The sequence below is a fragment of the Pan troglodytes genome, chromosome 10 (assembly GCF_028858775.2).
Source record: "Pan troglodytes isolate AG18354 chromosome 10, NHGRI_mPanTro3-v2.0_pri, whole genome shotgun sequence".
In the NCBI taxonomy this organism is placed as follows: Eukaryota; Metazoa; Chordata; class Mammalia; order Primates; family Hominidae; genus Pan; species Pan troglodytes.
Genome location: NC_072408.2, coordinates 109243607 through 109257599, shown reverse-complemented (window position 1 = coordinate 109257599; position 13993 = coordinate 109243607). Strand labels below are relative to the sequence as shown.

At 39.6% G+C, this 13993-nt stretch overlaps 1 protein-coding gene and 1 long non-coding RNA gene across 10 annotated transcripts in view; one reads left to right on the top strand and one right to left on the bottom strand.

Moving 5' to 3' along the window:
• Positions 1 to 13993, top strand: part of IGF1 (insulin like growth factor 1) — an 84156-nt gene that overhangs the window by 49592 nt on the left and 20571 nt on the right. For 3 of the 9 annotated variants that reach the window (XM_001156345.8, XM_024348023.3, XM_063787062.1), the window contains exons 3-4: positions 10774 to 10955; positions 12461 to 12512. In XM_001156345.8, the coding sequence (XP_001156345.1) occupies positions 10774 to 10955; positions 12461 to 12512 (234 nt within the window). Of the gene's footprint in view, positions 1 to 10773; positions 10956 to 12460; positions 12975 to 13993 lie in introns of those variants that run through there. The other 6 variants (XM_016924056.4, XM_009426113.5, XM_009426114.5 and 3 more) reach the window with 2 other exon arrangements.
• The window catches only part of LOC107967618 (uncharacterized), a 57609-nt gene that overhangs the window by 31293 nt on the left and 12323 nt on the right, over positions 1 to 13993 (bottom strand). Inside the window, exon 6 of the long non-coding RNA XR_010148437.1 lies at positions 7284 to 7393. This is a non-coding gene — a long non-coding RNA (uncharacterized LOC107967618). The remainder of the gene's footprint in view (positions 1 to 7283; positions 7394 to 13993) is intronic.

Genomic DNA, 13993 nt, shown 5'->3' with positions numbered 1-13993 from the left:
ATTTCATTCGTCAGCCTAAAGGTTACTAAATGTAGCTTTTATATAAACAGGCATCCAGTTAACATAGTGGAGATTACAAAGACCATACCCAGCGAGAGGTCAGTGGATTTTGATATTCTCCTTTTTCCCAAAGGGAAGAGGCTTCCCATTGGGGTTACAAAGTAGCAGGTACTTGGCTGGAAGGCTGAGAAGAGAGAATGGAGGCTGCCCTGTTGAAAGACTGTGTATCAGAAAGGAATGTTTAAATCCTGAACTTAGGCCCTCACTTCTGCTTGAGCAAAGCAGAGCTACTTACGCCTAAGTATTGGCATAAGTGATGCCTCCACACAGCTTTCTCAAACCCAGATGTGAGACAAAGAGAGCAGACAGAAGGCAAGTGTCCAGGGAAATAAAATGGCCCACAAGCAGTTATCCTGGCCCAGTGTCCCTGCACCAAAGGAGCTTCCCCAGCTGTGTGTCACATTAGGTCTCACATTGCGTATTCTCAAGGAGGCCAACTAATTCTGTAACCATGGATAGGTCCTGTGATAAATTGGAAAATGACTTCTGGGGCTACAGTCTCTAGTTCTCAGAAAGGAAATTCACAGAAGTGAGCGGTTGGCCAGAAGGCCAAAAGGCCATTGCCTCAGAGTGGATCCCAAAGCAGAGTGATGTGGCCATTCACAGCATGTTTGAGTATGTAAGAAAAAAGAAAAATAAGAAAGAGTATGATTTCTCCTGCCAATATCATAAGCTGAGAATATTTTTCTTTGCTGAATTCAGTAAAATAAATCAGAGATTTTTCTCGATGGATAATTACATTTGTTAAAAAGCATTTAAGGAGGTTTGGGAATCTGGGCATGATGTTGGTCCCAGATGAAATAAAGATGAGAACATGATTTAGCTTGGAGACAAACTGTAACTTAAACCACACCTCTCTTTTTCTTTTTCCTTATTCATAGTTCATTTCTTCAATTCAGAAAAATAGTTTTCATGGGGGAGGGGATTGGGAGGAGTGCAATGGCTAAGAAACAGGCTCAGTGAAGGCCACAAGATTACTAAGAAACCTCTTCAGTTGACCTTGAGTTTGCTACAATATCCAAAGATATATGGCATTCTAAAATACAATAATTTAAGGAAGGCACTTACAGTTTCATGGTCATGTTTAAGCAATAATATATTAAGAATAAAAGGGAAAGAAATAATAGCAGCAAAATCCTGCAGAAAGAAAAGAAATAATGATCTGATGAGTCCAGATTTTATCTGAAATTCCTGAAATAATGTTATCACACCCTAAATGAACCATTCAGCCTCAGTCTGCATACTTGCTTGGTATTTTGAAAAAAATAATACCACAACATGCTTGAGCACTCTTCGTATAGACTTTTAAATTTTACTGAACTTAGCAATAATTTATTTTACCAAAAAAAGAGGATGGCATTTGAAAAACTAAGTTTAATCTTTATCTTCTGATTTTATATTCTGGGCAGATGTTGGGTACCAATGGCATAGATGATGTCCTGTCTGGAAGCCCATTCATACTATCAGAGATAACATGTAGTTATGGCTAGACATTTCCAAGGAAACTATGCATCTGTCCACCTGAAAATAAGTGAATATCACACAGAGAACTCATGTAGCATTGACAGACACCAGGGAAATTAGTGAAAGAAAACATTGGCCTATGTTGAACACTAGGAAATAAAGCAATCTGGTCAACAATATTAACAGTCCTCCTGGGGCCGAAAGAGTCATTTGTTTACCTTATGAAGATGCCGCTTTGTGAAGAATAAAAGTAAAAGGCCATGCCCAAGGATGATTAGAAAGACTCTTCTCATACTAATTCTCATTTCTGAGTGCCCACAGAAGTGAGGGCCATCTCTCTTTCCTTAGGACTCCGGTTTTCAAAATGTAGTTTGATTCTATCACCTGCTTCAAATGACTCTCTAAAGGGCTCTTTGTGCCCTACCTTGAGCTGGCTTCTGCAATCCATATAGATGGGCTTGTCTCCTTCCCCTAATCAAGCCCAACTCCAAATTAGACATTTTCCTTCATCAGACTCAACACTGATCCCTGCTTTCCTTAAATTCAGCTTATACATCTTGTTTACATCCAAAATTAAATCTAAAAAAGAGAAAACTCTTGGTTTTCTCATCAAACTTCTCTTCACTACTATACTCCCCTATTATTAGCTAGAAACATTAATATGCCATATATATATATATATATATATATATATATATATATATATATATACACATTATTGATTACAAAATGGGTCATGCATGACCATCTGGATATTTAGGGTCATCTTTTTAGAAGGGGTGCATGATACTATCTAGCACATTTGGTTGTTTACATGAGAAACTGAATCTCAGAGAATTTGGGTGACTTGTGCATCCACACAGAGGATTTGGGGCTGTAATCCAATGTTGTTTTCAATATACCATATTGCCTTGTTTTTATTCCCTCTCTGCATATGGCACTGTGCTAGGTGCTATAGAAACATTCCCCAGGACCTCTCAATCCAAGAACAACACTGTTGATACACCAGCATGAAAGGGACATCACACACAACCCAACTGGCACTCAAGTCTGCACCATGCAGTTATTTATATCATGTAACACCAAACCATCTCCTCCCACTCGCCCTCCCTCCTTCCCTCTCTCCTGTGTTCAATCTGTCGCTGACTCTGGCTGCTCCCTTCTCTGCGACAGTGCCAAGGGCTGTTTCTGCTGCTGTAGAGGCTGTCTTCCAACAGTTTACTCCCTGATGCAGGCCCGGATGCCTCTCTTTAAGGAGCGTCCACCTCCCAACACTCTCCCTCCAGACACGCCAGACTGCCCTGGCAGCCACCACCCCTTCACCTGCCATCCTGACCATGTCACTCCCACCCCTGGGACAAGGTCCAGATGTGCCCTGAGCAAAAAACAGGTCCCTGAGTGAGGAGACTAATGGGGAGCAGGGCCCCTGAGAACAGAGGGCAGGTGCCAAGTTACAAAGAAAAAAAGAAATGAAAGACTTTAGAGAGAAACTAAAAATAAAGAGAATGTGTTTTAATATCCCTTTGGCTGATTCATCTTTCTGTGGCACCAGAAAGAGGGCGTTACCCTCTACTCACGAATGCCTTATGTTTTGTTACAAGGCCTCTCTTCCCACATCTGAAAGAGTAAAATAACAATAAGAGTGTAAGTACAGGAGATAATGCTGGTGGCATAGCTACAATCTCCAAGCTGGAGCCAGTCTCAGCTTACAGTTGTTGTCAGTCTTTCTAAAAAAAAGAAAAAAAAATGAGATAGCTAAGGCCCACGTATGTGATTCCTCAACATCCCTTCTTATTCTTTCTCTGGCAGTTTTCATCTCATTCAGGCATGGGTCCAAGATGGAGTAGTGATTAAGCGGCCTGGTGACACTGTATACTGGGTAACTGCTTATTCCCAAAGCATGGCTGGCAGGAGAGGGAGCCCTGGTTTTCAGTCATTCCAGGGAGGAAATGAAATGCTAATACCTAGCCTACCGTAAACTCCACAGTGGCATAAGCCTTGCTCAAAAGTACATCAGTGAATAAAAAGAATGTCAAAGGCTGTCAGCAGCAGAAGAGGAAAGGAAATAGAAAAGAAGAGAACAGAATGAGATGAGACATGAAGTAGAGAGAGACGAGAGAAATACTATGCTGGGTGAAAGTGATTGGGAAACCATTTCTGACCATGTATTTCACCACACTCATCCCAGGCCTTGCAGCATTGTTTTGAAATAAGAAGCATTGATATTAATACCAAAAAGCCAATGATTTTAACCAGTGGATTATTTGGGACAAATCAAAGGTAACAAGGGGTCAAGATAAGCCCATACGCCTTATTTGACTTGATTGAAAGATTCATTCTCATAGTGTCTATTCTAGATTAAAACTATTCAGACCAGTCTATACAACATAAAGTTTGGATATTCTTTCAAGAGAACAGCTATTCATTTACTTTAGTGAATAACAATATCTAGAAAGGCCATCTGCTTCAACCAAACTTTGGAAAGGATGCATTTTTAAGATTAATGGAGGAAGAGGATACCTGCCCAACTAGCTATGTTAACCAATTCAACACCATAATAATAATTGTTAACATTTATATAGTTTACCATATACCAGCCATTGTGCAAAACACTTTGCGTACATTCTCACTTAATCTTCATGCCAGTCCTGGGAGGTACTCTTATATATCCATTTTACATATGAGGACCTGAATCTTAGAAGGTTGAGTCCTTTGCCAAATGAAAGCTTAACAGTAAAGAAACAGTGGAATCCAGACTGTCTGGTTCCAAAACTTGTGCTTTTAGCCACTTTACATATTGCTTCTGTCATTGGTATGACAGATGTCACAGGCAGATCATACTCAAATTCTGTAATATGTTCTAAATAATACAAACAATATAACTAGAAAATGGTAGCTAACTTATATAGCAGGCCCCACTGAAATAATTCAAACATAAAAATGACCTCTTGGCATTTGATTATCTTTCACCTTAGATGTTGATAAACCAAACCATTCCCTTAGGACAACATTTTTCTGTCCAGCAAAGCATTTCTCTTGCCAAAGTATAATTTTGTTGGCTACATCTATCTCCTCCAAGCCCTGGAATCAGACCTAAGCTAGTAAATTGTGCTGTCCTGGCAAGACGCTCATCCTCCAGGGCATTGTATCAGGCTAAAGTAATACATCATGTTGCTTCCCACTCTGTCTGCCCATTTCTCCAAAGAGTCCTAAAACAGTAATGTTTCTGCTTTGAATCTCTTGCTGTTATTGCCCCTAGGACTTGCACTTTAGCTTCCTGGCCTTGGAAACCAAGGTGAGCTGAATAGCATTCTTTTCACACCTGCTCTTGACTTGGGCTTCCAAAAGAAAGGAGGCTTTCAACAAAGGGGCAGCCCCATAGAACTCTGCTTCATTCCTTTTAGACTCAGAGAAACAAAAACATTGACTTGATTGGGTAACGGAAGACTTTGGTCTTTTGGGTTATGGGGATTTAGTGGCTGAGAAAGAGTTGCTGAGTAGTGAGGGTGGGGGCAGGTCGTAGAGGGCCATAATTCCTAGAAAAAGATGACCTTGTCCAATTGAGAGGTAGTGAGACCAGCAAACACTGGCAATTAAAAATTAACACAGGCCAAAAGTGAAATCAATGCCTAAATTTGATAGGTTTTCAAGAAAAGTTTATGACATGCAGTTCATAGAAAAGAGAACATTTTCTCAGTGTTCACTTTTAAGATGCCAAAGGTCAATCTTACTTGGAAAGATCCTTCCACAGAAAAGCAGAAATGTACAGGGTCTCCTAGCAAAGTATAAGGCAGGCAATAGATATATTAGAAAATCTTTTTTAAAAATCCTAATTTCAAAATGTTTTACAGCAGCTTTGGTACTACGGTAATTCACTTAATTCCCTAATATGTGTTTGAGTATATGTGTGTACATACTCATGTTATTCTAAACGTAAAAATATGTGGCCAGTTGACAGTAGTAAAAGCTTCTTTCCATATCTTTACTAAGCACATGACAATGTATAACTCAATAATTGCCTTAATTCAAGTTGTGATTTCAATAGACAAAAATTTAAAGGCAAAATATTGACTGTCAAAAGGTTTTCAAGTAAATGCAAATCCTATGAATTCTGGAAATATCAACCATTCGATGTATTACATTGGGGTCTTGGTAATAATATAATCACAATTTTCCTTATATTAGAAATTTATGAAAGGACTCAAGTCTTCATTATAAAGCCATCAGAGATGTAGGAAATATTGGGAGGTGATTCTCCCTTTTCCACAAATGAAAATAGTAATTAAAATGCTAAAATGAAGACTACTTTAAGATTATTCATATCTTATACAATTTTCCTACTAGTATCTCATGCAAAATAATGCAAACCAAATGAATTTATATTAAATAAGGCGGCCCAGGGAGAAAATCTTGCCCTAAAAAACTAACCGTTCCAAGTTATTCTAAATTGGCAATGTGTCTGGAGTTCTGAAATAAATAACTGGTGTGAAAAACCTAAGTTTCCAGATTCTTCAGATCTTAACTGTAATATTTCGTTGTGTAATCAATCCTTAATTAATCTAAGTGAAATGCAGATTCATTTTTATTAGCTAATAATTTCATTTGTGTTTTTTATCAGACATCTAATTGAACATTTTCTAGAAATAGCCCTTAAAATCCAGGTTAATTGTCTTACCTCTTTTTTCCTCCTTTCAAAAAAAAAAAAAAAAAAAGGGATCAACTTTGGAACCTCTTCCTGTTAGCAAATTTCTAAAGAATAGTTTTATTCCTTAGAACTCAAAGAATAACAAATGTATATCTTAAGAACTAGTTGCTTCCCAACTTGAAAACGTTTGCGTTTTTTTATTATTTAAATACTGACTCTTCAAATCAATGTCTTCCCTTTCCAATGATAGAGTTGAAATAGTTAAAATAAAACTTTCTCAAGAAGCAAGATGGGAAGTTTCAAAGGAAATTAAAGCTGAATACATTGTTCCAACTGCATTCCCAGAAATCTATAAGAAACACAAACTTATGCAGCATCAGTAGAGGAGGTAGTACCATTTTTGCCAGTGATGAACAACCAGAGTCCTTTGTTCTAGAAGTGATGACCCCGGTTAAATCTCAGCATTACACATTTCCCTTCAGAGATGGAGGGGAGCGAGTTGCTTGCATCCATTACAAAATGTGAGACTCAGCTAATTGGTGTGGTTTTGATGATGCCACAGTTCTGCCCAAAACCCTTGTAACTAGCAAGTTTGCCCTGAAGATTATTGAATTACTCCCCTGACCATGCATTATTTAAAGGGAAGTGCTGTTATTATAGAAGCCAGCTGTTTAACCATTGGAATTCTGTCTGTTGGCCAACTTTTAAGATACAGCAGTACATTGTGACTAAACATTATGTCTAGTCATGGAGGAGTCAAAGTCTAGGATAGGTGGTGGCCAACTTGTCTGGTAAGCAATCTTTGGTCTACATGCTATGAAACCTTTGAAGCAAAACTGACAAAATAAATATATAAATTTTTAATGTCAAGACTTTGTCAGCAAGAAAAATTATGTGGAATGTTATACATGCCTATTCATTCTAACAGTTGAGTAAGTGCATGAACACTTAATCATGCCAGTACAACAGAACTGTTGGACCACACCTTGCTGTAGAAGGGACTATACCAGGCACCTGTCTTTTTTTTTTTTTTTTCGTAGCATCGAGTAAGGACAATTAAAAAGTGTTTAGAGCATCTTGGGGAACTTCAAATAGATAGAAAACAACTTTTCACCTTCTAAGTTAGAATATATTTGCACCTCTTCCTTGAAGTGGTTTCCAACCATACTGAATATTGGGCCCAAGCCAGTTTTCTCCTTCATCTCTTCACTTGTTATAGAATGTCTGGAATAGAAAAGACCATAGCAGTCATCCACTGTGTTCAACATAGGAATCTTCTGCTAGGATCTCTGACAGATGTTTATTACAGCCTTTACTTAACTGTTTCCTGCAATGGGGAGTTCATTACTTTTCATTGAAATCTGTCCCATATGTAACACTTGTAAATTCAAATTGTTAGGAATGCTTTTCTTATATTAAGCCAATATTTGTTTTTCATTCACCTACCAGCTCTGATTCTGCCCACTGGGACAGAATTATACAGCACGTAATGAAGAGTTTCTCAAGGCAAAGATAAAACAATTAGTTCCATCTCATTTAAAAATTAGTCGAAATGACAATAGTTATAATTTAGAAGTCATTAAAAATAACTATCTCAAATAGGAAAATGTCAAATACTGAAGCCAATTGTTTTATTAGCTTTCTAATAAATTACATTGTATCAGGCTTCTACCTGTAGACCATAGCAGCAAATATCTTTATTGTGGTTCTGGAAAAATAAACAATATGTAGCATTTGAAGATATGGAACAAAACTTTGACCCTCAACTGTGATCTTTCAATTGGCGAGAAATGAGTTTTTTGTTTGTTAAATATTTTGATGTAGAGCCAGAAGAAATCAAGCTTACAGGGCACTTCAAAAGATGAATTAAACTTCAAAAGGCAATAGGTAAACACTTGTTATATTCATATATTCCCAATGACGTACAATGAGTCCATTGTAGACATTATGAGTAGACAAAGAAAAACATCTCTCTAGGATTGTGGTAGCTAGAGATAATTGGTAATTATATTTATGGCAAAATCTAAGTCTGTATACCACTATTTCAACAATATTTTTTAAAAAAACAAATGTAGACATAAGATAAACTTTCTCTATGGAACATTGCAGAAAAGTCCTAAAATTCTCTGTACCTAAACCCATCGATCTACAGACTAAAAAGCATGAGCTCAGAGTTTAGATGAGCTTAGAGTTTGACTGAGTCATGTCAAATTCTGAGCTCATTTAAGCAAGGTGATAAACCAGATGCCTGGTATTTCCTGTTATTTTTTTTGCTGTGATGATGATGACTTTCTATTTTACAAGAGGAAATCGACATGTGGTGAGTTTCATGGTTGTTTATAGTCACCAAGAAGTGAATATACAATCATAGAAACTCTCTCTGCCATCCCAAGATGAAGGTTAATGTCTTCCTCTTATAGCAGACAAGGAGCTCCAGCACCTGTGGGACCTCAGAAGCAGAATTAAGTTAGAGGAGCTTGAAAGGGAAATACTAAATAGGTCCTGGAATCCCAAAGCCTGCCCTTGTCTGTCTTCAAAGGCTAACCATGAATTTTGAAATCAGTTGTTTCTGAGTTGGCTAACTTTGAAAGTTTCTGGAGCTCTTCCTACCAGCCCACCCCCAAACATCAAGTTACCATTTCATAATCAACAAATGAATCCCAATTACATCCCATTAGGAAATTTATAGTTTCAACAAAGGGCAATCATTACCTGTAATGGGCAAAAGATACAATGATCACAAAATAGGCCAAGTCACCTTTTCCTTCCTTCCCACCCACAAGAGAGAAGCCAAAGGGTATCAGCTGTGCTTTACTGGCTAGCCACTTAGCAAAAAGTATGTAGAAGTCCTTTGTGGATTACAAAGGACAGTGTAAGCCCATTTGTGTCTTTCCTCTAATTTATAGTTCCAGGAAAAGATTATAAAAGCAAAAAAACAAAAAAATATTGTTTACATTGCTCAGGGGACCCGCTGAGACACGGCTTGCCAGGTCCCAGTCCCTCCCAAATGCCACAGCCATTGGGAGTCCACAGGGTCTGCTTCGAGACCTGCACAGCAGACTCCGCCCAGAAAGACCACAAATGAACCCTCACTGAGTTACTACCTCCAGCTGCCCTAAGAATGACAATAAACCTGCCTTACGGGAGGAAGCAGCCACCAGGGTCCTGTGCCAAGCATCAGGAAAGCATTTGGGTTCTTAGAGGTTGCCATGAATGCTGGCCCTTCCAGCAGGGAGGCAGCCAAACTGGTTTGGTAGCAGGCCATTACCATGGGCCTGATCTCCCCCAATGAGGGAGTGCAAAATACATGAGGATTCTGACTTTCAAAACCCTATCCTCAAGTAATGGTGTCATTATTACACAAACATAGACTTGTGATTTAAAACGTAATGTTTTCTTCTGTCAGGAATTAAGATTGAATACATGTCAGATTAATAAATTGGATTCTTCTGTGCCCGTGATTTATAAAATTTCTTCCATAAAGCCTGAGCATCCGTGGAGAAGACCAGGAGAGATAAGGGAGGAGAAGAGAAAGCAAGTTTCTGTCCCTCGGCCCTTGCCTGAGCTAGAACAGAATCACATGAAAGATGGACATTTCGTTCACTGTTTCAGTTTGGCAGTTACCCAATAAGAAATAGAATTCATTGTTCTGGCCTCTTGGGGTGGTAAGAGAGGGAGCCCTACTAGATTGGTATTGTAATTAGTTTCAAGTCCCAAGGCTTCTGTACATGGTCAATAGTGACAATGCTTCTTCACAAACCACATAGGATCCTGGAAACGGTACTCACAGAAAGCTGGCTATGATTTACTTACGACTTACACTATATGTCAGGTGCTGTGCTATGCATTATTCATACTTGATTTCATTTAATCCTCAAACAATTCTTACAAGGAAGATATTATTAACTCCATTACATAAATGGGAAAACTGAGGCCCAGAGAGCTTAGTGACTTTTCCAGAGTCATACAACAGTTCTCCTGGGCTCCTCAATGAGGCACTTGGGCTTTGCAGCAAGTAGATCTGAGTTTGCATCTTGACTCCACGATTTACTGCATGAATGACCTTCAGCAAGTCTTTGCCACCTCTGAGTCTCAGTTTTTACATTAGTAAAATGAGGAGCCCTTTCCAAACTTAAAAACTCTTTGATGTTCAACCTGACTATATAGTCAAAGCAGTTAAACAAAAAGGCAAACATGTGAGCTGTCCTGCTTATAAAAACAATGCAGCGTTGCCAACAAGATTAAGAAAACAATGCATGATCTTATTTTAATATTTCTACCATCCTCTGAAGCCAATATATAAGAAAAGACTAGGATTGGGCATAGACAAGATCCTTGCCTACAGGTTGCAAAACTTGGGGAGAGTTACCACAAATAGCATGGTGAATGAGTTAGTGCTAATGAGTGTCGTACAGACTCCGGGAGACATACTGGCATTCAGAAAGATACGTGGGGTCAGGAATCATTGGGGAAGTTTCAAGAAGAGGTTGAGACATTGCAGAATATGTAGGTTGACTAGCTGTGGGGAGAGGCAGGAGCTGGGTGGAAGACTGAAGAAAGCAGATTGCACCCTAACATGAGGCCATTCTGTTTGATTTGTGCAGACAAGCCCACAGGGTATGGCTCCAGCAGTCGGAGGGCGCCTCAGACAGGCATCGTGGATGAGTGCTGCTTCCGGAGCTGTGATCTAAGGAGGCTGGAGATGTATTGCGCACCCCTCAAGCCTGCCAAGTCAGCTCGCTCTGTCCGTGCCCAGCGCCACACCGACATGCCCAAGACCCAGAAGGTAAGCCCACCTGGGTGGGATCCAGCCATCCTCAAGTGATCTCTCTCTTGTGCATGTGGGTGGGCCAAGCAGAAATCCTGCCCCATAGTCTCCTGGCTTACAAGTCAGAAAAGCTCCTTTGCACCAAAGGGATGGATTACATCCCCATCTCTTTGGTCACTCTGCATTGCAAATTTCCCCTCCCACCGCTATGGACGATGTGATGATTGGAAGATGTTACAAAACAGTAGCTAAACAAACGTGGGCTTTGGTATCAGACAAAAGTGAAGTCCTGGCTTTCTCACACACCAGCTTAGAGCCCTTGCCAAATAATGTGATGTACCCAAGCCTCAGTTTCATCAGTAACATTGGGATAATAATAATATCTACCACATCAGTTTGTTGTCAAAATTAAGTAGCTCATGCATATACTTTGAGATGCTTTTCACATGCCTGCATAAAGTAATTGTTGGACCATCGTTAATGTCTGCCATAATTGCACTTAATAACAAAGCTTGTAACCTTTCAAGTTCTGAGATTCTATAATCTTCCAAAGAAAATAAAAGGCTAATGGGAACTATTCAAAATTCATATTCAGTAGCAAGCATAATTAAACATGAAACATTAAAAATAGAAATTTCTGTTTGGCTATAAGAATGCCTAGACGTTTGTAATGATCAAAATCTGCAGGCATCATTTTCTAAGAGCTAGACTGTAAACAAACCTCAGAGGTACCAACTATGCCATCAGAAGTACATAAAACATCTGATGCACATTTAGTCACTTGATCAATTTCTCTTGAATGAGTGAACGAATGAACAAATGAATATAAGAGATTAAAATTTTAGCCATTAAGTAGAAAGAATAAGAACTAAAGAGAAGGTAAAGGAGGAAAAAGAGAAGGCAAGGAAGTTGAGTAAGGAAAGAAATAGCTCTCATTTAAGTCTTTTGGGGACTCTGTTGAAAAAAGAAATGCCAACATGTGGTTTTAATCTTTGGAGCTAGAACTAATAATGTTGTGCAAAAGCACAAGATGAGAGATCAAGAAGTTCACCATGACACCTTCGCTGCTTCCTGGTCTTAAACCTCAGCTGAGGCTGGAAGAGGACCATGGTGGCTTATTGGAGATGTGACCCCAGGGAGCCCCTCTGAAGGATGGAAGGGGACTGGGCAAGACCCAACACACACAGAACACAGTAGCCACTGGCCAGGCAGGAAGCAAGGATCTCAGAAAAGACTTTTAGGTGAATGTGGCAGGAAAGCGTGCTTGCTGGGGCAAAGGCAGATTCATTCTTTCTCTTCCCAGGTGACCCAGCACCTCTTGGTTTCTAACTGGGGAGGGGGTAGGTGTCAAGAGATGAGTCCCAAAGTTCTGGAATGGTGGGTCTTGTGACTGAGATCTAGACCCCTCTCCAGCACGAGTGCTGTCTCCTGCATCATATGGAGCCTGGGCATTCTGAGCTCATTCAAAGGGACACCATGGGAACCACTTGTTCTCAATGCAATTATTTTTGTGATGTTTACAGTATCAGCCCCCATCTACCAACAAGAACACGAAGTCTCAGAGGAGAAGGAAAGGTGGGCCAAAGACACATCCAGGAGGGGAACAGAAGGAGGGGACAGAAGCAAGTCTGCAGATCAGAGGAAAGAAGAAAGAGCAGAGGAGGGAGATTGGAAGTAGAAATGCTGAATGCAGAGGCAAAAAAGGAAAATGAAGGACAGGAGGATTAAACAGACAGAGGCAAGGATGATGAGAGAGGAGCAGACAGCAAGAATGAAAAGCAGAAAATGCAATAGAGGAAATGAAGAAAAGTAGGCCTGCTGGAGCTAGATGATGATGTGATGGAAATAGAAGTAACCTTTTAGAGAATCTCGCTAAGAAACATGGAGAAAACGGAAAAGAAAAATGTAATGCCCTAGAAAGCCCAAAGAAAGACAGTGGCAAAAATGAAAAAAAGAATAAAAATTATAAAAGAGGCAAAAAAGACACATTATTCTCTGCCTCTAAAACACAATTAAATAAAAGAATTTAAATAAAAATTAAGGCTTCTATATGCATTTTTTAATTTTGTATGAATCTGTTATGGAAGAATTGCCTATGTCAATATATGTTCAGAGTTAAATATTAGCCCCAAATGCTCAGCAAGACTGAATTGTGTCATAGAAGTTCCCAGATTCCCTTTTCCCGCAATGTCATTGGAGGCTGCATTTCTTAGTCAAGTCCAGGGTTTAGGCCAAAGGGCATCCGGTATTGCCTAAAACCCTGTGAGGTCTGTGAGGTAACTTTTGAGAAGAGGTCACTGCACTCTTCTTCATCTTTTTTGCACTTTAGAATCAGATATAAAAGATGTATAAGTTTGCTAGGGCTGCCATAACAAAGTATCATAGGCTGGGTAGTTTAAACCACAGAAATTGATTTTTTCATAGTTCTGGGAGTTGAAAATCCAAAATCAAAGTATCAGCCCTTGCAAGGGCCTTAGAGAAGGCTCTGTCATGGGCTCCTCCCCTCGGCTTGTAGGTGGCCTCCTTCTTCTCCCCCTGTGTCTTCACTTCATCTTCCCTCCATACATATCTCTGTGTCTAAACATCCTCTGTGTGAAACAACACCAGCCAGATTGGATTTGGGCCCACCCCACTGACCTCATTTTAACTTAATTATCTCTGTAAAGACTCTGTCTCCAAATACAGTCATATTTTGACGTACTGGGAGTTAGGACTTCAACACATGAATTTGGACACAATTCAGCCAGTGACAGAAGACTTCTGATCTCTGATGATAACCACTGCATTTTGATTACAGCTCCTAGAAAACACTCCCCTCCACCACCCCACCACAGATCTATTTTTATATCTGAAACCCTGAGTTTCTGCTCCATGAGAACCCCAGGAACATACTATGTTAGATCTGGAAGAGGCCTCAGAAATCCCCTTATTTTGAAGACTCGGACACTGAGATCCAGAAGTGGGTAAAGATGTGCTTGGGTTCTAAGCTGCTCTTCTTTTGGCCAGGAGACAACAGCACATAATCAAAGTGGGTCAACTAAGAAAGAATTCCAGAA